The sequence below is a fragment of the Microcebus murinus genome, chromosome 7, assembly GCF_040939455.1.
Source record: "Microcebus murinus isolate Inina chromosome 7, M.murinus_Inina_mat1.0, whole genome shotgun sequence".
NCBI classification, from domain to species: domain Eukaryota; kingdom Metazoa; phylum Chordata; class Mammalia; order Primates; family Cheirogaleidae; genus Microcebus; species Microcebus murinus.
The window spans coordinates 62,437,438-62,462,869 of NC_134110.1; the positions used below are offsets into that span (position 1 = coordinate 62,437,438).

The 25,432-nt window shown below is 37.8% G+C and overlaps 1 protein-coding gene and 1 non-coding gene across 5 annotated transcripts in view; one reads left to right on the plus strand and one right to left on the minus strand.

Annotated features, from left to right (window-relative positions):
• Positions 1 to 25,432, minus strand: part of VPS13B (vacuolar protein sorting 13 homolog B) — a 761,111-nt gene that overhangs the window by 28,822 nt on the left and 706,857 nt on the right. For all 4 annotated transcript variants that reach the window (XM_012762009.3, XM_012762013.2, XM_012762010.3 and 1 more), the window contains 10 exons: positions 20,649 to 20,912; positions 19,889 to 19,972; positions 19,535 to 19,710; positions 18,862 to 19,032; positions 17,845 to 18,046; positions 16,241 to 16,429; positions 13,694 to 13,840; positions 9,902 to 10,185; positions 7,208 to 7,335; positions 6,794 to 6,993 (listed from right to left, as the gene is read on the minus strand). In XM_012762009.3, coding sequence (XP_012617463.2) covers positions 6,794 to 6,993; positions 7,208 to 7,335; positions 9,902 to 10,185; positions 13,694 to 13,840; positions 16,241 to 16,429; positions 17,845 to 18,046; positions 18,862 to 19,032; positions 19,535 to 19,710; positions 19,889 to 19,972; positions 20,649 to 20,912 — 1,845 coding nt within the window. The remainder of the gene's footprint in view (positions 1 to 6,793; positions 6,994 to 7,207; positions 7,336 to 9,901; positions 10,186 to 13,693; positions 13,841 to 16,240; positions 16,430 to 17,844; positions 18,047 to 18,861; positions 19,033 to 19,534; positions 19,711 to 19,888; positions 19,973 to 20,648; positions 20,913 to 25,432) is intronic.
• LOC142872238 (U6atac minor spliceosomal RNA) lies at positions 381 to 508 on the plus strand. Its single transcript, XR_012920452.1, has one exon. It is a non-coding gene; the product is annotated as a U6atac minor spliceosomal RNA (small nuclear RNA).

Here is a 25,432-nt window from a genome sequence, read left to right on the forward strand (position 1 = left end):
ACACTGGTAAGGGAGCTCCTCTAAGAGCAGAAACAGAGCTCAGTCGGAAGCTACTTCTTGCTTCCAGGGTACAGACCCCACAATGTGTGCCCAGAAAAATTTCAGAACTGCTATGGGCAAGAGGCTGCCTCATGTCTTTCATTCTTGGCCTACTTTCGAATCTTTAAGTTGAAGATAGTATCACATATATCATGTCCTGCAAATTGAAATGATGTCTATATTGATCTGAAGATATGCTAAATTAGTCATTTTATTTGCTCAGCTGACTTCTGGCTAAAAGTCATTTTTCATAAAAAATTTCACCTCCCTATTTTAGGAAGGAATACATTTACAATTTACTACTTATATCTCCATGCAAGTAGTTTGTAAAAGAGTATCTTAAATTGTATGAAAGGAGAGAAGGTCAGCACTACCCTTGACAAGGATGGAAGAGGCCCTCAGCTTGACAACACGCATGTGGTTTAAAAAAAAAAAAAGAGTATCTTAAGTATAAAAACCATGATACAGAAGAATTCTAGACTTATACTTTGAAGAGAGGGAAGAAAGGAGTATGGAGAGTACTCCTGTACACCCTCCCTAACCTGTACAGTGAGTTCAGGAGTAAGGTGTAGCCGGCTCGGTCTCAGCAGTGGACTGCTCTAAGTGGTCTGGTGGACTGGATAGCCATCTCTGGGCTGGACTTTGTGCTTTAGTGATCACTTTGGTGGTAGCTGTGGAGACACCTGAGGATGGAGAGGCTGATGCTAGAGAAACTCATTAAGGGGCTATTGGTAAAATCTGGGAGAGAGATGGTAAACCAAAGCCCTGAAGTAGACCTGGGTCACAAAGATAACGGACAGGTTCTGGAGACATTTCTTAAGTATTTCTAACAGAAACTGATAACTTACTGATTGTGTTGGGGAACAGAGAGAAAAAGGAAGACACTGGGATGCAGTGAAGAAGTAGATAGGCTTAGAAGCCAGACAGCCCTGGATCTGAATCCCAGGACCACTTATCCTGAGCTTCAGGTAGCATCTGCCTTTAAAGGATGTGATAGGGACCAATGACAATATCTTTGGAATGCTTAGGATAAAACAGGCATTTGATACAAATTTATCTCAATATTATTTAAGGTTTTTGTACTGAGAAAATAGTGATGACATCAACTGAAGCAGAGATTATAGAAGAAGCTGGTTTGGGGTAATGTAAACTAATCATCTTGGTTTCAGGCATGTTGAATTTGAGGTGCTTGTAAGTTTTTCAGGCCAAGATGTCCAGTGGGTAAATGGAAACACAAATTTGGAGACTGGAAGGATGTGTGGGCCAGAGATCAATATCTGGGAGTAATTGGATGATAGACAGTAGCTAAGGCTATACGATGAATTAGATCTTCCAGACAGAAAAGAGGGAAGATGAATTTTTAAGTTGATCAAGGTAAAAAATGTTGGATAGGGATGAAAAGAAAATAGCAGCAATTCTGGATGTAATTTTTCCTTCTGTATACTTTTTTGAAAAATATTTAAGGGAAATCCTTATTCTGGAGTATATTTGGAAGCAGTTGTGACTCAGCCAGAACAAACTGTAAACACATAGGAGACTCTAGACCAGGGCACTTGGCAGACATTCAAAAGTAGGTGCCAACTTGTTGATATCTATTCTGGCCCTGATCTGGGGTATAGGGAAGGTGAGTGAAATAAGCAAGAAGCAAAATACCAGCACTACACATTCTACAAATCAGATACTCACTTGGATTGACAACTATTTTTTCTATACAAAATGTCCTGAATGGAGGCTAGAGATATCTCTGAAAATTACTACCTGCTGCCTTAAGCATTAGTGCTCAGGGTTACCTTCGTGTGATCTGCATCAAATGGACTGATTACACATTTGAGTCCTGGGTTCGTTGAGTCACTTAATGAAGTGCCTTTTAATATTCTTGTAGGTAAGAACTATCTTATACTGTAGAGTTTAATAGTGCTTTCAGATACATTTTCTTATTTAAGAAATGTGGGATAGATGACAGTACGGTTCGGTGTGTTACTGGTTGACTGAACCTAAGCATTAGGAAAATGTCTAGTGATTCACTACAGTATGTAGACCATGGACTTGTCTCGTTCAACATATTTATTAATGACTTGGATGAACATGCAGAATATTATAGATAACATAAAGCTACCAGGGATATTTAATATGTTAGATGACAACGTCAGAATTTTCTTTAAAAAAGTGATTTCAACAAGCTAGACGAAGCCAATAGCAACAAGACTTAATTTATTGGGGATATATGTAAAGTCTTTTCATTGGGTTCAAAAAGTCAACTGTACAGCAAGTCATATGATAAAGACCTGGGGGATGTGGTTGACCACAAGTTCAATAATAACAAACAGTCTGAACTCATTAATAAAAAGCTAACTCAATCTTCTACTTTATTAATGGAAGCATAGGGAGGTAATAGCTGGTTAGACCACATTTGGAATACTGTGTGTAATTCCGGCTGCCAGATTTTTAAAAGGGAACATAACACACTAGTGTGTTCAAACAAGGGTAACTGTGGTGATGGGTCTGGAAATTGCATTTACTGAAGGAATGATTCAAGGAACCAGAAATGTTTGGCCTGGATAAGGGAACACTTAGAGAAGATGTTGAAGCTGCCTTCAAATAATTGTAGTGCTGCTGTATTGAAGGGGAAGTAAATCTGTGATGTCTCAGAGGGCAAAACAAGGATGAATGAATGGATGCTACAGACAAATAGTTTTCAAGTTATATAAGAAGCAGCTTTCTCATAGTCACTGCTGGAATAAGACATGACAGTTACACATGGAGCTTCCTGAGATGACATGTCATGGGAGAGATTCTTGCATTAGGTAAAAGTCAGCAGTATTTGTAGCCAGGGCAGTATTTCAGAAGACAGACAGTGACCTCAGCCTGATGTAGGAAAAACAAGACTGGGCCACATGTGAGCAGATCCAGGTTCCAGCCTGATCTTGCTTAGTTATAAGCCACCGAGTTGATTACTCTTTAAGCCTCTCATCTGTAAATAAACATAAAAATTATTGCCCTATCTTAGAATTTTTGCCATGATCAAAGGCTCTATCTGCACTTTACTGCATTTACTACTCAAGTCCTAGAAGGTAGGAATTATGCCTTATTTAGAGAAAAGGGTTTGGCACCTGATAGGTCCTCAATACAAGTCTCTTGAACAAATGAATGAAAGATTGTGCACATGAAAGCACTTTGTAAATGTTCGAGAGCTGTATAAACATGAAGGACTGTCATCCTCCTCTCCCTTCCAAAAAACCAAACAGTTTGGGAAGAGTCAGTAGTGATGCTGATCTCACCAAACACTGCCGCTGAGCATTATATATTATGAGAATTTACTGTCTTTTTAGAAGGGCATTCACCTACAAAGGGCTCACTTTAATTCACTTTTTGAGGTTCAAATGGCTTGTTCTTTTCTGCTATTTCAATGGCTCAGAAATTACTTTTCAAAAGCAATTCAATGACTTCCTATGGCTCTTAAGATAAAAAACAAAATCCTTGATGGGAAATACAAGGTCTTGCTAGGTTTGGTCTCTAACTACCTCACTGGCCTCCTCTCCCACCCCCTTTTCCTGCTTCTGGCACGATAGCTACAGTGGCCTTTAGCTCCCTGAAAGGACCACTCCCTCTCTGAGCACAAAACCTCCAAACATGTTGCTCTTTATGCCTAGAAAAATCTCCTACTCTCTTGTCTAGTTAATGGCTGTTCATCTGTACAGAAATAGGTGCAAGGTCTCTCTCGCAGACACACATTCCTGGGCCCCTCCAACTAGTCTGCTGTGTGTTCTCACAGCACAACTATACCTTTCCTTCATAGCTCTTATCAGCATTTATAATAATACAACTATCTAGGGTATTGCTAACTATCTATCTCCTCTACATGTAAACTCCTTGAAGGCAAGGGTTGTGTTTCATTTTTATTCAGTATATTTTAGGTAGTCCTAATACCAAGCTATAATGTCTGACACATTAGAAACTCTGTATTTTTTTGATTGAATGAGTGAAGCAGGCATCACAATGTTGTTAGTTAAATGATAACTACTATGTTTTTATTTTGACATTTTCAAAATAATGCTGCCTAACTCTGACAAAAATAGGGTTTCTGAGTACCAGAAATAGAAATCCCAGACATTATGGCAGGAGTCTAAACTATTTTCCTGATAGGAGCAAAATCATGACTTAAAATTTCCAGTATAAACTTATTTTTTTCTGTCTTTATTTATTATTGAGAACCTAAAGATTTTTCTCCACCTAAAGTCAGGCTACCACCCTCTCTCAAATTATGGATATGAGTGCCAGTCATCAGGTTCAGTCCTCTGGCTGCATAATCATGAAATGTCTCTGACCAGGTGTAAGCCAGGGACACAGTACCAGAAAACCCATTCCAACTTTGCAATCAGACTACATGCTATCTATTTGTAGACTATTTGCTATCTATTTGTAGACTACATGCTATCAGGTCCTCTTGATAACTGTTGGTCCAAAAAATACTTTGTGAGATTATAAAACTATTTTGTGCATATTCCCTCACACAATCCATTTCAAAGACTGCCCTATTTCTAAAACTGAGGCGGGGGGGGGGTCATATCTATGACAGATAAAAGCTAAAGGAGTTTTCTTCCTTGCAGCATAATGGGAATTTTATGGTGTTTTAATTTTGCTTGTTTAGGTCAGTTTTGAAATTTACATCCCATCCCTCAGTCCAGGCTCCTGGAAGACAAACTCAGAAAGACACAGAAGGACACAGCTCCCTTTGCTCCCCAGTGATTTATATGCACTGGGATATTACTGCAGAGATTGTCAGTGAGGGTCTGAAACAAATCTCCCTCCAGAGTAGGAAGTAAACCATGGTCTGCAGGACATATGGCACACAGCTCCTAAAAGATTAATGGGAACATGAGACTTCTGGGTGCTCAGACCACGGATGATAAGGGTGTTGGAAAGAGCACCTCCTCTTAGCTTTGAAGTATCCCCAACCACAAAAGTTTGAGGAAATTTAGAGTGAATGGGAATCCCCAAAATAAGGTTTGGCAGGCAGAACGCCTATTGTAAAGAATTCACTAGTCATATATATACACCAAGATTTCAAAAATCTTCAAACCAATGCAGGGAAGTTCATGGACTCTTTAGAAGCATGCAACATTTACTTTGTAAAATCACGAGACTGGGAACGTATCCTGAGGCTGTACGGATTCAGCAGGTTTTCAATGTTCATCAAGTGAGCACTGCCAATGGAAAGCACACCCCTGGGTAGTTTGGGGCCACTACAAATGCAGGCCTCTAGGGTGAGAGTGGCCCTCCAGGCCACTCAGCCATTCTTTCACGTGTCACTGGCCAGACCCCTTACCCGTTTCCATAGCTACTACTTTCCCTCTTTCTCTTAGCAGTTCATTCATTCCACACTTCACAGATAAACTTTATAGGGGCTTTAACTAAATCTTGAGAGGTGAGAAAGAAAGTGCCAGGAGGACTGGGAAAGAGGGGAGTCAAGGAATTCTAGGTAACGAAGTAGCATGCATAGCATAGTGCTTCAGAGCCCTGGCTTTGGAGCCAGGCTGACCTGGATAAAATCCCACGTCCTTCTTTTGTAATAGATGCAAACTGGACCAAGGTACTTCTAGAAGTGTCTCTTTCCACCTCTGTAACATGAAGAGGATGGTCCCTCACTTGTGTGGCTGTCGTAAAGGGTAGATATGATTGAATGTAAAGTGCTGAGAACAACGCCTGGCATAGAGTAAGTGATCATTAAATGATAACCATTATTATTAATGTAAACATATTTATAACTTTAACATGTTTTGTAGCCATTACAATAGAACCTACTACATAAACTTGTTGTGAAGACCAAGTGAACTAATAAATGTGAAAGAACTTTAAAAAAGTATGGCACAATAAGATTCAGTCATAAAAAGGAATGAAGTTCTGATACACACTAGGACATGAACAAACCTCGAAAACATTATGTTAAGTAACATAAACCAGACACAAAAGGACAAATATTTTATGATTCCACTAATCTGAGGTACTCAGAGTAGGCAAATTCACAGAGACAGAAAGTAGAATAGGGTTGGGAGAAAGGGAGAATGGGAAGTTATTGCTTAGTGGTAGAGTTTCTGTTTGGAATGACAAGAAAGTTCTGGAAATAGATAGTAGTGATGGTTGTACAACAATGTAAGTGTATTTAATACCACTGAATTGTACACTTACAAATGGTAAATTTTAAGTACAGCGAAAAGAAATGCTAGGTTTATGTGCTATTTTCAACAAAAACAATACCACCAACATTCAGAGTAAGACAGAAATAAATGAGGACATTTTATCTGCTCTGCTTATTTAAACTGTACTTATATTTGTAGAACTTTATATATTAACAGGAGAAATATGTATATTTTAAAATTAGTAAATTTTCAAAACTGGGAATTAATCTTGGGTTGGTATTATGATTGTCCTAAAATTTGGAATCTGGACAGCTAGACTACTTTCTACAAAAAGAAGTCTAACAATTATATTTCATTTTTGACCTTAGATTAGATCTAAGATGGGTCTGCTTTTCCAAGTGTCCCTCTCAAGTAAATCATCGTCTACTTTGGAGAAATACACTTGTGTTGGAGAATAATAACCCAGTGAGCATGTAAAAATGGATACATAAGCTCCTTCACACAGAGACAAAAAGTTCAGCATTTAGAAAATTATGCTTAAAAACAGACAACCAACAAAATCACAGAAAAGGGAATTTTTCTGTGGGCCTTGGCAGGAACATACATGGCTCACTGACCTGCGTCCCTTGACTGTTGATGTCGACGGCATCACTCCATTCAGTTGTTATTTCATCCAGCGATTCTACTTTCAAAAAGAGGCTTGGAAGTAAGTCTTTGGTCTTGCAGTCTGGATAACTGGAAATCTGATGATATAGCTCATGATGAATTGAGCACTCAGAAGGAAGTTTTTTGCAATAAACCTCAAACTTTGGAATATCTGAAATTTAAAAGAAGGCATATGCAGACTTAGGTCTTGAAGACAAAGATTTAGGGATATTAAAAATAATGTGGCAAAACAAACTTCTCAAGGAGGGATGAATAATACTTTTATTTAAACATTATTCACATGATTACAGGTAATAATTAAATAAAAAAATCTTCAGAAAAAGTATAAGTTTTATATTATTTAAATTCAATAGTATAAAATATACCTTTAATATTTTCCTTTATAAGCATTGTTACTGGACATCTATTGTGGAAAATTACTCGAGGACTAGGGTCTTCTGAGAGGGTTAAATAAGTCACTCCCAAGTGTTCTTGATATGTCAGTGCTATGGCCCTGGAATAGAATCAGACCAATGACAGAAAAGGTTAAAAAAAATTGAATGCTTTCTCTTCTGGAACATATTTATTTAGATTTGCAATATTCAGAACTCTAAAACATCTTCTCTTTTATAACTCAGGGGAGATATTTTCCATAAAAAGGAGTCCATCCTCTCATTTATTAACTGCCATACACCAATTTTAGACTTACTGATTTTTTTTCTTATAATTATAGTAACATATATTTATCATAAAATATTCAAAAAATGTGAAAGGAAAAAAACCCATAAGTCTACTACCCAAAGACAACTATAGCTAATCTTGTGCTGACCTTTCCTGTTGTTCTTTTTTTCCCCTATATGCATATGTGTCTTAAACTCTTTAGACAGGGTACCTTCCTCAAAAGTGCTTGGCGAGGCCGGGCGTGATGGCTCACGCCTGTAATCCTAGCACTCTGGGAGGCTGAGGAGGGTGGATTGCTCGAGGACAAGAGTTCAAAACCAGCCTGAGCAAGAGCGAGACCCCGTCTCTACTATAAATAGAAAGAAATTAATTGGCCAACTAATATATATAAAATTAGCTGGGTATGATGGTGCATGCCTGTAGTCCCAGCTACTTGGGAGGCTGAGGCAGGAGGATTGCTTGAGCCCAGGAGTTTGAGGTTGCTGTGAACTAGGCTGACGCCACGGCACTCACTCTAGCCTGGGCAACAAAGTGAGACTCTGTCTCAAAAAAAAAAAAAAAAAAAAAAGTGCTTGGCAAATTTTGGTAAAAGTGGAGCTAACCTGCTTAATTTTGGTGAAAGTGAAGCTAACCTCTTTTTACAAAGACTATTAGAGAATTCTAAAGGTAGATATGCTCATGATGTTTGTTGTAAGTTTTCGCAAGATTATCATACTTTACAGGATCTAAGTTTTGACTATCAGGAATAAAGTTGTATAATTTGAAATTAGAAAAACAGCTGTGTAAACATAGGTTGCCCTCTATGATGAAGAGAGAAGTTTTCCTATTTAGATCTATAGACTACCAAACAGTTTTTCACATCAAAGCAGGAAAAAAAAATTCACTCCCAAAGTCCCATTATAAGGACTGTCAAAATTAATCAAGGAAATCAGATAATTTGCCAAATGTGGCCATTAGTTTATGCTGATTAAAAGGGGTTTATAATGCACTAAAGAATTTGTCATCTATCCCACTTGCCAGGGTAAGTCTTCCCAAAGATTGATTTGTCTGTAATGCCAAAGTGAATTGTCCCATTAGCATTTGGTAAAAGTGCATTACTACATCACCAAACGTACACTATTGGACTAAGGGAAGGAAAGAGATGAGAAGATGGGACAGCAGGAAGTAAATTCATCTTCACAGAACAGTTCTTGGATTAATAGCAAATTTTTTTTACCAGCCTAATTCTGAAAGAGCTGGGCAAGCCAACCTCAGAGAATTTCTTTTTGACAGCCAAGAAAGCTGGAGGCCAGATCTGGAGTATAGTACTTTCAATCTAATATCTACCTTAGTATTTATAGGTAAGATTAAATTATACTATGACTCTTAAAATTTTAAACTTAATTTCCAAATAAAGTTTTGTTCCAAATTTTGTTGTTTTAAAAATAAGTTTTGTTTTACAGATGTAAGTTCACATAGCTTTCAAAAAACTTCCTTAAACTTGCCACATTTAACCAGAATATAAGGATTAACCACTCCTCTACAGCATTAGTGACAAAACAGGTAAAATCAAGATGCTTATGAATCCTGTAAAAGAAGGATGGTGTGTATAGAGAACAGAACCTTACTATTACGGATAACTCAAGTTAGGCTGCTATCTTTTAAAATATCACTATTAAAAATATCTCTGTATACATGAAAAAAGTTAGGGTGGCTAAAATCTCAAATAGAGTTTATAAATTCATAATCATAAAAATAATGTACCTCTCATGAGGTCACAGTATGTTTTCTTTTGTAGTTGCTCTAAATAGTTTAAGTAAGTTATTCCTGACAGCTGCAGAAAGGACATATTGCATGCAAAACAACCACAAACTAGAAGTCCAGTATGAACAAACCATTACATGTCTCTGGCTTGATTCTGTGGTTGTTCTTTGCATAATTGGTAATCGGTAATTGGAGCAACTTGCGTGCAGGAACAACCACAGAAAAGAGTCTTTTGTGACTTGTGTTTATCTAAGTTATCTCTCTTAATGACTTTTTGAGGAAAATTCCATTTTGAAGTAAAAGTAAAATATGGAAAAAGAAAAAGGTTTTCCAACTTGAATTTCTTATATTTTAACCCTTGTCATTACTTTATAAAGGCTAAGAATTCATAAAAGAAGATGATGTTTTCATTAATGACGTACTGCTGCTATTTTATGGTACAAATACCATCATTTCTCCCCTAGTATCACTGGGAAACCCATATGTGATCATGACGTTTGACCAATTGGATACAATGTCTAGAGGTCATTAAAAATAAAAGTGAAGCCTAGTATTACATATGAGGAGCACTGCAACTGTTCTGTTTCTCTTGGCATCTCAATGAACAGCCACACTGACAAACAATGAGGAAAGGCATTTACATAGATGTAAAATACCTAGTACAGAATCCATTTTCCCTAAAATTCCCAAAGGGCACTGCCACACTCTGTCTGGGAAACTCTTGTCCAACTATAGCTGGCAGGCTCCAGCACTGTGAGCTGTTGGCCCCTGCCGCAGGAAAAAAGCCCAGCAAGATCTGTTTCTGAAGCAAGGATGCATCCAGCACTGACTGACTGATGTCAGGCATTAAGTCCCAGCACGGAAGGGAACTGGATTTCATAGCAGGCTCTTCTCCATTTGGGCAAATGCTAAAAGTAGCACTGTCTGGAACATGAAAATACTGAAAAAGAAAAAACAATGCAGAGAAAGTACATTAACTGCAGTAATACAGCAAAGTTAAGCTTTTTAAAGCACATCTTCTAGGACACCATTCATAACCATGTATTCTCAGAAAGTGGCCAGGTCGGAGACATGGGAATATTAGGAATCCTGTTCCCATGAGAAAGCCCTGATGAGACAATTACAAGCAGTGAGAGCAGGGTCGCTTTTCTGGGCATAATGAAACATTATAGAGCTGGGGCGATTTAAAAGGTGATGCAAAGATCTCATTGTTCTCCCAGGTATTGCAAAACCCCCAATGCCATAGAAGAAGAAATACCATGTGCTAGGAAGGACTCCTCTTGGATGGGATGGAGGTGCTGAAAGTGTATGGCATGCTGGGGGCTACTGGGAGAGGATCTGAATGAGACAGAACAGTGAACTGGGAGCTCAGAAAACAAACAAGTTAACTCATCCTGAGGGAGGAGCACACTCTGATCCCAACCCTCAGGAGGAATTGCGCATGGCTTCTGATACATTAGAGAGTCTCGGAATTTTATAATGAAAAATGACATTTAGAGACAATCTATTTGAATCTCCTCTTTCACACCTGAGGAGAAAACTGCTTTCCAGAAAGCTGATGACTCGTCCAACATCACAAAGCCAACAATTGGCATAGCCCAGGCAGAGCCAAGTTTTCTTCTTCTAAGTCTGGTGTTTTTCCCACTGTCTTACAGTCTCCTTGAATGGGTAAGGAGTATCATGTCTTTTTTTTTTAAAATCCCACACCTACCTGAAGCAGGGTCAGGGTTGAAAAGGGAGACAGTCCTCAGCTGCAGGGAAGAAATGAGGCCATTCTCTTCTCTCCAGGAGGCTGAGGCAATCAGGAGTTCTGTGTGATGTTGATATTTCGGTTGCTGCTGGCTACTGTCTTTTACTGAGTGCCTATCCCTTTTACTTGTATTACCTCATTTAATCCTCACAAGAATTTTGCAAGGAATGCAAAATCATGCCTATTTTACAGATGAGAAAATATCACTATGGAAAGCCTTGACCTAACTAGTGTCTCAGGGAACTCTCTTGCCACATTCTCACCTACAATGCAAATATTATTGACCTTTGTTTCCCAACTGGATACTTCTGGTCACCTATTTATTCTATTAATACTTCGATGAACCAGGATGAAATTCTATTGTTTGGACATATCTGTAAACACAGTTGTCCCTTGGTATCCGGGGAAGATTGGTTCTGGGACACTCCCCCAATACTAAACTCAAGGATGTTCAAGTCCCTGACATAAAATGGCATAGTATTTATACATAACCTATGTACATCCTTCAATATATATTTTTTACTCTTTTTTTTAAAAATTATTGTGGGTATATAATAGTTGTATGTATTAATATTTACAGGGTACATGTAATGTTTTTATACAGGCATACAATGTGAATTAATCAAATGGTAATTGGGATATTTAAGATTTCTTTGTATTAGGAACATTCCAATTCTACTCTTTTAAAGTATACACTAACTTATTGATTATAGTCACTTTGTTGGGCTATCAAATATTGTTCATTGTATCTAACTATATTTTTGCACTCATTAAACATCTCCACTTTATCCCTCATTCCTTCATACCCTTCCCAGCCTCTGTCATTCTACTCTATGTCTCCATGAGATCAATTGCTTTTAATATTTAGCTACTACATATGAGAACATGCAAAATTTGTCTTTCTGTGTTTGGTGTATTTCACTTAACATAATGTTCTCCAGTTCTATCCATGTTGTTGCAAATGGCAGCATTTCATTCTTTTTGTGGCTAATATTCCATTGTGTATATGTACCACCATTTCTTTATCCATTCATCCACTGATGGACACTTAGGTTGATTCCAAATCTTGGCTATTGTGAATAGTGCTGCAATAAACATGAGAGTGCAGATATCTTTTCCATATACTGGAATATACCCTCCTTTGGATATATCCAGCAGTGGGATTGCTGGGTCATATAGTAGTTCTCTTTTTAGATTTTTTTTAGGAATCTATATATTGTTCTCCATAGTGGTTGTACTAATTTAAATTCCTAGTGTACGAGGGTTTCCCTTTTCTCCATATCCTCACCAGCATTCATGTTTACCTGTCTTTTTGATTGAAGCCATTTTAACTGAGGTGACATGTTATCTCATTGTAGCTTTGATTTGCATTTCTCTGATGACTAATGATGTTGAGCATTTTTTCATATACCTGTTGGCCATTTGTATGTCTTCTTTTGAGAAATGTCTATTGAGATACCTTGCCCATTTTTAATTGTGTTCTTTGATTTTTTCCTATTGAGTTGTTTGGGCTCCTTAAATGTTCTAGCAATTAATCCGTCAAATGGGTAGTTTGTAAATATTTTCTCCTATTCTATGGGTTGTCTCTTCACTTTGTTGATTGTTTCCTTTGCTATGCAGAAGCTTTTTAGCTTGATGTGATCTCACTGGTCCACTTTTGCTCTGGTTGTCTGTGCTTTGCCTCCCATATACATTAACTCATCTCCAGATGACTTATAATACCTGATACAATGTAAATGCTATACAAACAGTTGTTTATTATATTGCTTTTTATTGTATGATTTTTTATTGTTGTATTATTGTTTTTCTTTTTTTCCTGAATATTTTTCATGTGGTTGGTTGAATCCATGGATGTGGAACTTGAGGAGACAGAAGGCTGACTGTACTTACAACACATTGTAAGCTTAAAAAGTATAGGAGTTTCATCCTATTTGATTATTCTAATATAGTTTTTAGGAACTGAAAGTAAAGAGTCATAAGTGCAGACAAAGGTAAAGAAAGATAATACTTTCCTATATAATAGTTTCAATAGCATATTAATAAAACAATAACATGCCATTCAACCCATTCTCTGTTTTTAAGTTCTTTAAACATCTCTCCTTACTCTCTTAAAACATAACTGCTCATTCCAATTGTACAAAGAATTGACTAAAATTTCCCACAGAACATTCTTGGATTTATTTTCCGCATATTCTGCCATTGAGATATTAACATAAATGAGCTAGTATGTTTTCACATTTATTCTCCTCGTAGATACAGAGCTCATTGCTCCCAGATCCATGGCTCAGTTTGGGTCCCAGCCTTCTGCCCATTTGGCTCCTCCACACACTGTAGCCTGTGAGGCAGATGTGCTTCTTCATGCCACCCGGAAGCAGGTCCTCGGGACTACTTCTCTGCTAGTGGGGGTTTAGTGAGCATGCTAAAGGACTGGGCTAGAGCCTCTGAGCAGATGGGGTGTAGACAGAATTAATCCAGCAGTGTGTCAGAATCTGCTGCTTTGTAGGATTTCTGCTTATTAATTACCTTGAAAACAGTGACCGTGACATCCTGGTTTTAATTACAGATAAGTAAATGAATTTCTCTTTACCTATATTCAGTGTTAGCTATTTATCTGCTCTATGTTAAAAAAAAAAGTCAATCCTATTTATTGTTACTTTATCAAAATGTAGACAAAACAATGACTTTATGAATTGCTTACCTCCTTTCCAGAATGCGGACTGGAGACAGATAACTGTGGTTTATAAAATATCTGATATGGTGTATTATTAATTATTGTAGTCTTGTCTTCAATCTGAATAATTTGTATACCCTGCTGTACCATGGAGGAAATGCAGAACTGACATAACTGCAAGAAGATTGAGAAAACAACAAATTTGACAATATTATAAGGCATATAAAAATTTCTTGAGTCTTCCTAAAAGGTTATTTTATCTACTGGTTTGCCTAGGACAGTACCAATTTTACCTTTTTCCAGAGTATTTAATAGCAATCCCTTTTAGTCTCACAAATGTCCTGGTCCCTGTCAGTCTTTACACAATAGGCTACGTTAGCAAGCCAGTTATTTTTGCTGCTGTTGTGCAGTGACAGATAAGAAACTTGTTTTCAGGTTATTTCACAAATTACTCCACAAAATACTTATTTATAAAGCACTTATATGTAAACAAATGCTACTCATCTTACTAGACAGAATTCTATCCAGCCTTCCCCCTCTTCCTCCTCCTCATGGCAGCTGTCTCACTGAGTGCCTTTTATGAACGACAGTTCTGGGAACTTTAATAATGACGACGACAAAGAAAACAATGATTGACCTTCATATACTGCAATATTGTGTTCCACGCGTTTTAAGTACTACACTTCATGCATATTAACTCATAATATCTTCACAATATTTACACAGGGTAGTTACAATTATCTCCATTTTACAGAAGAGGAAAATGAAAACAAAGAGGTTAAGTAACTTGCCCAAGGTCACAAATATAGTCTATCTGGGGTTGGAACCCATGCAGTCTGGCTCTACGGTGCTGCTCTTAACCACTGCATGGATTGTCTCACTACCCCACCACCTTATATGAAGAACTGATGCTCATAGAAGATGCTACTTGCTTAAAGATACCCATCTAGTAAGTGGTAAGGGCAGACCATCAGTTCTCAAAGGGTGGTCTAAGGACTCATAGGAAGTCTCTGGGCATAGGGTTTCAAGGTCAAAACTATTTTAATAATAATACTAAGATGCTATTTATCCTTTTCACTCTACTCTCTCATGACTATACAGTAGAGTTTTCCGGAGGCTATATGACATGTGATGTCATTACTCTGATGGCTAATGGAATATATGTTTGTATATTCTTTTTTTTCCCCCTAAGGGCCCTGAATTCAAAATGTATACTTATGTTTTAAAAATTTCTATTTTACTTGTAATTTGACAAATAGTAATATAACCCATAGAAACAAAAGGTCTTTGGGGATCCTCAGTGCTTTTTAAGATTGTATAGGGGTCTTGAGACTTGGAGTTACTACCAAAGAGAAATGAGACATTCAGTATATTTTCTAAGAGTTCATTCACTCATTCACAAACATTTATTCAGCACTTCCTGTGGCCACTTTGTGAAGTGCTAGAAGTACTGGGTGTTGACTGAATATTATAACATTTTTCCAGGTTTTGATGGTAGTTCTCAACTTACAACTATTTGACTTTGGGTGATTCATGCTTACAGCTCTTTGCCATTTACACCCATGTTACAGTGCTTTGGCCAGTAGAGCATAAACATGTGTTGCCCAGACAACTGAGGAAATGGATACCAGCCTTGAATACTGAAGAAAGACCAACTTCTTTGTATCAGAGAAATTTATATTTTAAAAAGTCACCAAATGACCCTAACTTTTCTCAAAGCCTCTTCAAAGATGCCTGTCAAAAGTCTAACTTCTCTCCACTAAGAGGCTATCCTGAATTCTACTACTCTGATGAAGTATCCCTTCTTTTTCTGATTTGGGACAGCTAAAATAATGAAGATATAAAAGTACAGCATGAAACTTTTACATGGCATACTATGATATTATACTTTCACACATATAACTTAATGTGTTTATATTATTTGGCTAATTGCTAATAAACTAGCTAACAGCTAATTTTCATAGGCCAGATTTATGCTGAAAAGCACAAACCATTTATATTTAGTTAAATAATTAAGTATGTTTTTTTGTATCCATATATCTAAAACACAGGGACTAGGCCACTGTTCAAGAATATGACTCCTTCTTATAACATTGCTTCCATGGAAAAATCAGAATTGACCCCCATCGTTTTGCTCAGGATGGCCCTTCAGCAATATAACCTTGACTACAGGAGCCTCTGTCCTTTCACTCCATGCTCAGAATGTTCAACTCCTCTTCCTGCTCTAAAAAAGGAGGCCAAATATAATTTGCGGATATTTTGGAATACATGCATCCCCAACCCCCAGCCGCCGAATACTATAAATCAAGTGACTGCTGAGTGTTCTGAAATAGAACAATTATTGGATAAATTATGTGACACAGTTTTTATCACTGGTAAAGAAAAAAAAACACTGTAAAACAGAGAGGTCTAAGAAGTTAAGAAATCAAACGTTTCACTGTTATAAATTGTTTAGAACAAGTAATACACCAAAAAGGGATTAAAAAGAAAAGGGCAGATTCATTTTAAACCCCCTCAAACAGGTTAAGGGGATGGCAAGCTATCTCCTCCGAGCCACACAGACTTTGATCTTACCTTCTGATGTCCTGGGAAAGCACCAAGTCTTATTTCAGCATCAACAAACCCTTCTTCGTCCAAAGTTACAACTTCACCATTACCTCCATCTTTCCACCTTGGAGATGTCAGGTTGTGGACCAGTTTAATTGCTACTGACTTGTGAACAGTGTTTGTATTTGCCCAGTATATTCCAATTTGAAAAGCTTCCTGGAAAAATAATGCCTCAATTATAAAGTATTTAACTTTGATTTTTTTTACTTCAATCCTCAGGAATTTTTCTTTAATATTATGTAATAAGTCTACTAAGGCAGCCAAATAACCCTCCTTTTTTTTTTGTTCCGTTTGAGACAGGGTCTTGCTCTACTGCCTGGGCTAGAGTACAGTGGTGTTATCATAGCTCACTGCAACCTCACACCCCTTGGCTCAAGTGATCCTCCTGCCTCAGTCTCCTGAGTGGGTGGCACTATAGGCGCGAGCCACCATACCCAGGTAATTTTTATACTTTTTGTAGAGATGGGATAGCGCTGTGTTGCTCAGGCTGGTCTTGAACTCCTGGCCTCTAAGCGATCCTCCCATCTCTGTCTCCCAAAGTGCTAGGATTACAGGCATGCGCCACTGCGCCTGGCCCATTTTTTTGGGTAATGACAACATAAATTTTATTTTGGTTCCCAATATTCTTTTTGATTCACAATGGAATTCATATTTATGAAAGGGAGGAAAAACCCATCGAAACTGTGATTACCCTGTAAATACCAAAGGCTTAAAAACTGAAGGTTTCATCTCATTTGACAAGAGAATAATATGCAACATTAGGTCTATATAGGTTAACATTCCAATTCCATAACGTAACATCATCTGATTATTTAAAAAAAGAAAGAAAAAAATGCAATTGAATAAAGATGTTTATGGACTCAAAAAAGGACTCTGAAATTATTCTCTATCAGAAAAACATTTTATTTAAGAGTTCTTTTTACTCTATTTTATTATATTAATGGATTTATGTATCTTCTTGAAATGGACTAGCCTTATGAAGAAAGTTATTTTGTGACAGAATATAAAATCTTCCTGTGATAGTTTGTTTTGTAATTAGGTTTTTCTCCCTGTGTCAAGAATGATTCTACATTGTTATAATCAACAATTGGATAGACATCTGTAATTATGTACATCCAAATCCACTTATGAAAGAAAAGGGGCCCTGATAAAAATAGTTTCCCAGAAATCCTCAACACCTTACAGATCTCAGAGAATTTCCAGAAGAACAGCAAAGAAAATCTAGGGTTGAGTTAGCATACAATATGGCATTATGTCCTTAACATATCTTGGGTAGACCAACCTTAATGCTTGTCAAATATCCTGTATACAATGGAAAAGAGAATGTAACTAGTACAAGGTATCAAATTTAATGATAACTCAAGCATGAATAGTGCTGATGGTAAAAAAAAAAAAAAAAGACATCAGAAAAGTCTTTGAATATCAAAGAACATTCCACATCCTTTACATATGCATCTAAGAGGACAGTTTTCCACAACTGATTCATTCTGTTAAGATCATAAATGCAACCTCAGAATAAAGTCTAGCTGTTGAGAGAAAAGAATTCATATTAGTTTAAAAAGTTATAATACCTGAAAATTAGGAGGAATAATAATTTTTCCAGCAGGAATCTGTAGAACAATCTTCTCTCCTTCAAATAGCCAGAGGTCCCATTTGGATTGATTGATGAGCAAGGCCCAGGGCAGAAGTTCTATCAACAAGGTTTTAACATATGGCTTCCAGATTGACAGCTTCACTCGCATCGGGCTATCCCACTGATTCAGCTGTTCATTCCTGTTCCAAATACCACATCCAAGAGACTCAATGAAATATGATGACTTTAGTATTCATAAACTATGTTTAAGGATTCCAGACACACAATGCTCCTGTATGATACCTCTTCACACTAGAATCATCCAATGCTGAATTTGAATGCAGGAGAAAGCAACTTTTCATTAAATTATGTTCTAAATTATAAGTAAAGAAATCTACAAAATACACCTACTAGATAATAAAAGAATCTGACAGATATATGCACATACCTTTCTTACTTTTTCTTTTGAGACAAAGTCTCACTCTGTTGCCCTGGGTAGAGTGCAGAGGCATCATTATAGCTCACTGCAACCTCAAACTCCTTGGCTCAAGTGATCCTCCTGCCTCAGCCTCCCATGTAGCTGGGACTACAGGCACATATCACAAAACTCAGCTAATTTTTTTTTACTTTTAGTCGGGACGAAGTCTCACTCTTGCTCAGGTTGGTCTCCAACTCCTGAGCTCAGCCTCAGCCTCCTAGAATGCTAGGATTACAGGTGTGAGCCACCATACCTAGTGTGCATACTTGTCTTTACACTGATCATGGTATCTGATATTTTTGTGAACAGTCTTTGTTTTTTTTAATTAAAAAAAAAATTTTTTTAGATACAGGATCTCACTCTGTCGCCCAGGCTAGATCGCAGTGGGAGGATCATAGCTCACTGTAACCTCAAACTCCTAGCATCATGCAATCCTCCTACCTTGGCTTCCTAAAGAGCTAAGATCATAGATGTGAGTCCTGCCCATTTCTTAATGTTGAGAACTGTTTGTAGAAAAAGATTGCAGAAGAACGTTACCTGTCACAGTCCTTCTTATTATAGGGCCATATGGGTTGAAAGGACCTTTCTGGCCCGTAGAATTCATCTAGGATTTGATTAACTGTGCCTCCAGGTTGTAGCTTAGTGGCTATTTGCTTAGTGAGGGATGTTGAGATGGGAACAGCACAATCTGAAGGATCATACTCTTCTCTAGGAAATAGGAAAAAAAAAAACAAGAATAAATATCAGATTTCTAAAGTGGTTTACAATTTACTGGGGAAAAATCTAACTAAAAATGTATAATATTATAAACCAATGTTTTTTTGGTGAGATTGAGTCCATTTTTTTGTCCATTTATGGCACAGTTTTTAGATGATGTGGGCCCCTGGTTTTTCTCTTTCTTCCCTCTACTCCTTAGTTCTGGGTTGAGATCTCTAGTCATCTTTTCTTCTACTAGAGAAATGGTGTGTTAACAAAGTCTAACTTAAATTTTCTGATGATCCCTCTTGGTTATTCTAAGCTTAATAATAAATGCTGAATTTTATCTAAAACTATAAAAGAGAACACAAGGCATGGCAATTTTAAAAATAACATTCTCATAGGATAAGAAATCATACAAAAAACTTCATCCACACTCCCCTTCCCTCCCAACAGTATAAACTTACTTTTCTATATAATTTCTCTTAGGAAAATGTAAAGATTTCTCTAGTACCTTGCTTGAAATGTTAGGTGATGTATAAGGTCAGGTTCTATGTTTTGCAGTGGTTTTTCCTGTCCTTTTCCTGGAATAATTTGTGTTTCGCTCAATCCCAGACTCCTTTTCTCCAAATGTATGATAATGGGGTCTGGAAGATGACTCCTCATGATAAAAAGAGGGCTGAACACGATCTATAAAAATAAAAGGACAGAACAACTTTCATATTTGCTTTGTTGCAGTATTCCAGCTGTTTGATGCTGAAACAAACTTGTAATAAATCTCTTTCCTGGGTCACTCTGACCTTAATTTATTTCAGAACAGGAAAGGTCGGAGTCATATACCATATTTTAGGGTTGGGAAAACACTCACCATTCGCTGCTGCACTTGAGAGTTGGGTTCTAAAGTCAAAACTGTGCACCAGACATAAATAATGGAGCTGTTTGAAGATGGCACCTGCACATGAGATAGAAAAGGGTCCTATTAAATACTAAATAGTTTACTAATTAATTGAAATAAGACATGGCTATAATATCAGTTTGGAAGATAAAAAGGTTTAAAGTTATAGGGAAAAAAGCCATTAAAAAAGGAACAACTAAGCAAAAACAGACTTCATTATGGCATAAAGTGAATGTGCAGTGAGTTGATGAAGCTAATTCTTTCCACAAAGATGAAGGGATTTGTATAAGGAGAGACTGATACAAGACTGAGTGGCAGAATGAAAGAGAGAATTTGTCCTTCAGGGAATAAAAGTGATGACGGTGAAGATTGAGGAAGAGATAAAAAAGTAACGGACCATCACACACAAAGATTCTTAAGAGAGTACACCACCCACAGCCCCCCCTTACCCATCCCCGAGGCATCAGAGTATTTTTCAGGATGTAACTCATTTCCATCTGGAAAGGACAGAGTCTTGGCTACAAGAACTACAGAAACTTAATATAAATGTGTTATGAGAAGGGGAGGAAACAGTTTGAGAAGTACTATTCAAGGCCTTTCTATATTATTTCACATCTCCCCCATTTTGTATGTATCACTTTTTAATAAATTTAGTGCTGTATCAAATAAAGAGCATACTGAGAAAATTTTGATTTTAAAGCTGCTCTCTTCTAGATTGTACCACTTCTCATACCTGAATGACAATGCTATACTCAGGGGCTTTGGATTCTAGGCACACATCTCTTGACCAATCTTCATCTCCTTTGGCCTTCACACATAACTCTGTCAGTTCATTGTTTTCTAGTATGTATGAAGGCAATTTCTGTTTGGCTGTGAGGCAGTCAAAATGTTCTCGAACCACAGCTTGTCCATCTTGACCAATGTAATGCTGAACGACTTTTAGTTCTATGCTTTGAGATAAGTAACTACAGATGATCTGTCTTCCACAGATGATAATCTAAAAGACAATAAATAAATAAGGGTTCATCAATTCAGACTTCATTAATCAGAAATAATCATTCAGATTAAACTATGTTGATGTTAATGGAAAGAAAATGAAGTCGTTTGCTTAGATAGTACAAGAAGGAAACAAGACTCAAAGTAAAGAATACATTTTGCTTTAGTCATGATGAGTTTGTAGTATTCAAAGGACAGATATGTAGGCAGAATTCAATACCCAGTTAGAAATACTGGTCAGGTGCTTGACAGAGAGGGTGGAGCTGGAGATATAGACTTATGAAGGAAAAAGTATGCAGAGAGAAGATATGCAGAGAGAATGTGGTTTGCCTGCAAGACAGTGTGGAACCTCAAACCCAGAAATCAACCAATCCTTTGGGGTAAACTCAGGTGAGAAGCCAGAGAAAGGGCCAGAGAGAGTAGATTTGCTAGAGAGTAGATTTGCATCATAGAAATGACTGCACAGGAGGTGGTGGTTAATCCTGTCAAAGAATGTAGATGTTGAAAAGGTTGAGAATTGAAAACAGGTATTTAGTTCTGATAATTGAGGGGGCAATTGTGATCAATCTGTTCCTTGAGGCTGATTTCCAAGGGTTTATTGCACTCTTACCCAGTAAGAAATATCTGTATAAACTATTAATACACACACTCTTTAACTCAGATACTTAGTTATATTTTATTTTATTCAGGTTTTTCTACACTGTAAGGTTGTATCTTTATAAACACACAGAATTATCCACTAAACCCATGGATCATTCAACTTTGAGCCCAGCTAACAGTATAGGTCATAGTAGATAGCAAGAAATTTTTTCTATGTCAGGCGTGGTGGTCCATGCCTGTAATCCTGAGGACATTGGGAGGTCGAGGTGGGAGGAGTCCCTGGGGCCAGGAGTTCAAGACTAGCCTGAGCAAGAGCGAGATCCCATCTTTACAAAAAACAGAAAAATTAGCCAGGCATGGTGGTGAGTGCTTGTAGTCTCAGCTACTTGGGAGGCTGAGATAGGAGGATTGCCTAAGCCAGGAGTTTGAGGTTGCAGGTTGCAGTGAGCTATGATGAGGCTACTGTACTCCAGCCTGGGTGACAGAGCAAGCCTCTGTCTCAAAAAAAAAAAAAAAAAAAAAAAAAACAAAAGGCTTTCTTCACTTGGTTAAAATGCAAAATTTACTCTTCTGCAATGAATACTACTAGAAGACAAATCTTTCTATAATATGAATATTCACCATGATTGGGGATAATAGGACTTTCACTTATTAGATTTCTTATTTCTAATATTTTTCCAGATTATCAAATAATAAAAATTTCGTATAGATATAGTATTCTTCCAGGTCTAAGCATGTGATGGTTAATTTCAATATGTCAACCTGACAGGGTTATGGTATGCCTAGACATTTAGTCAAACATTCTGAGTGTGTCTGTGAGAATGTTTCTTGTTAAGAATAACATTTGAATTGGTAGACTGAGTAAAGCAGATTGCTCTCCCCAAAGTGAGTAGGCACCATCCAGTCAAATGAAGACCTAATAGAACACAAAGGCTGAGTAAGAGGAAACTCATCCTGCCTGAATACTTGAGCAGGGACATTGGTCTTTTCTGGTCTTTGGACTCAGACTGAAACATTGGCTCTACTTGGGTCTTAAATTCATAAGCTAATCCTGGCAATTCCATTTTCCTTTTGCCAGTGATTAGTTTACGTAAACATGGGACTGTTTTTGGCTAATAACATGAAATGAGAAGACTGGCAAAAGTCTCTGGGAAAGAACTGTACTCCTTGATAATAAGGAAGACAATTTGAGAAAAGAAAGCCCTCTTTTTCTGCTAAGGAAGATGTTATGAGGTGATGTATATAGCTTTTATTGCCATCTTGGGACCAGGAAGGCAAATCCAAGAGGTTGGCAGAGAAGCAGATACAGCACTGGGTTGCTCAGTTAACCAATACTGAACCAGTCTTCCTCCTTCTTGTTATATGAGACAATAAATGTAAAATAGGAATAATAATATTATCTGCCTCATTAACTAGCTATGAATATTAAAAAGCATACTTTATAACTTCAAGCTGAAAGCCTAATTGATTCATTTTTCTATGTCATTAAGAGTATTCTGTAACCACCACTTTTAATGACTATTATATTTATGTAAATAATTATGAATAACTATTTATGAATGAACTATTATTTAACCAAAATAAATCTGCTAGATTGATAGACCAAAAATTAAATGTCACTGTCATTTTAGCTTGCATTATTTGAATAGTTTAGCATTTTCTTCAATTTTTATTTTCCACCTATTCATCTGAATTTTCTTTAGAAGGAGCACATCTGTAAAACCAAGCTATGCTTAACTGTTATATTTCCTCTAGATACTCCAGCCATTATAATCTTTTAAAACTATGCTTTCATAATAACAAACCACAAAAGTCAACTGAACTATAGTCCTAAATTAGCAAGCAAAGTTTTCTTTAGCATATGCTAGGGGTTACTAGACACTCGTGATAAGTCTTATGATGCCATAGCATCGCCTAACTTTAAATAAGCATTTGAAATCTTTGAAGCAGTATTTAACTCTATTCTTATTCTTGATGTGCCCAGGACTGGAATACATGCACATGGCTCTTGCTTCAGAACCTTTGGACCCCAGGAGATTTAGAAGAGAATTTTGCTGTCTCTCACAGAAACCACATCATCTCAGCAACCATCTGGGACTCACTTTGTTTAAAGACAAAGATCCTCTTGGTGGGTTTTTATTGTTTCATTTTCAACTAAAAAGCCTGTTAAATAGGCTTTCAAATTTGATAAAAAGAAAATCCTTAAAAGTGGCCAGAAAGGAAAGGCTACTTAGATGAAGGGAAATCCACAATGGCCATCACTGGAATGGTGTCTTTCACGGCTGCTCCAGTGCAGAGTTCAGGAGAGCCATGTCTGCTTTTCTTCAAAGTGGCAAAACTTACAAGGCCTTTATTTTGAAAATTATGGTTAGAATTTCAAGATTAATTTATCAGTTGAAGACAGCTACTTAATTTTTTTAAATGTTGGGTTTCTCTTTAATACACATTTCCAGGTTTCACACTAATCCCCCTCCTTTCCCAAAGCCACAAAGATGTGTATTGAAGATTTCCACATATGATTTTACTTAGCAGGTTTCAGAACTCTTATTAGATCAGTGCCAAGAAGAATGGTGATATTAAAGAATAACTCCAGAGCACCAGATGCACTGGAAAATGATATCTTAACTATGATTAAAAGTGCATGTATAAAGATAGAAATATACATAAATACATATATTTGACTTTTTAGAGTCATTAAGGTTTCTTCAATGAAGGGATGGGAAACAGGGAAGCAAATATGTGTACATGAGTAGCTATACGATGTGCAAAGTTCCTGAGAAATCTTATATGCGGTCAGTTTTCATTCAGTTGGGGAAATGAGAGAGGCACAATAAAGGCAGAATACAGATAACCCAACATCAACATTAAAAAGAGTGTTAGCTGAAAAAGATAATATTGAAAGCATTTCAGTAATAAGGAGAAGTTTTAGATGAAACAGGAAAAACAAACAGACAAACATAGATCAGACATGGATCTAGAGGAAGGGTGTCAGAGCCTTTGGGAGACTCCACAGGAAGAAGTTATGGTGCAGAACGAGAAGGAGCAAGATATGAGCAAATATCAACCCCCAGAGGCTTGCAGTCCAGCAACAAGGTAGCTGGAATAGTTTATTTCTCCGTCCCTCACCTGTCTGACAGTCAGTGGGTTCCCGAGCTGCTGGAGAGACCTTCTGTACACATGATCCCAGGGGCTGCTGGCACCAGTGGGTTGGGAACAGGGCACCAGGCTCCCAGCCCCCGCTGGGGGACTCCCCACCTCTACAGACCTGAGCTGAAACAGCAGTGCCATATTGCTTCTCCACCCACTGTGCGCCTTTGTCCTCCCCAGGGGGCTTCAACTCCTCAGGTCCCATCTTGCTCGTTCCTACACAGACGTTTTCCTAACCTGGTCCAGACTGCAGGAGCCACAGGGGTCCATTGGGTCCTGGGTGATCTGCATGACTCCAGAGGCTGGACATTCTGGGCAGACTGCCTCCCGGAGAGAAGGTCAGAGATGACCAGAGTACTAACATTCTTCCAAAAGACTCTTTTCCTGCCCTTCCCCTCCCCCATCCATGACTGCCAAGAGAGACAATTGAGCCACAACACTGAGGCTACCATGGAGAGTGGTGGGGCTCAGGCCCTTCCTCTTGGGGTCCTACAATGGACTGAGGGGTGCTCAGACTGTGAACTCCCTGCTCACAGTGCCCTCCCTGGTGCTGCTTGCCTGGTAGCTCCATCAGAGCAGGACACGTTCCCGGGCAGAGGGCCATCGATATTGCTTGGGTTCCCTGTGGGTGACTCGGGACTAATGTGCTTCTCCCTGGCATGGTCAGGGATTGCTCTTCTGGGTCTCAGTAGGCAAGGGAGCCTGTGTGGGCAAATCTGGGGGGAGAGTGCAGTGTGGGTCCTAGATGCAGAGTGCTTGCAGGGCACCACTTGT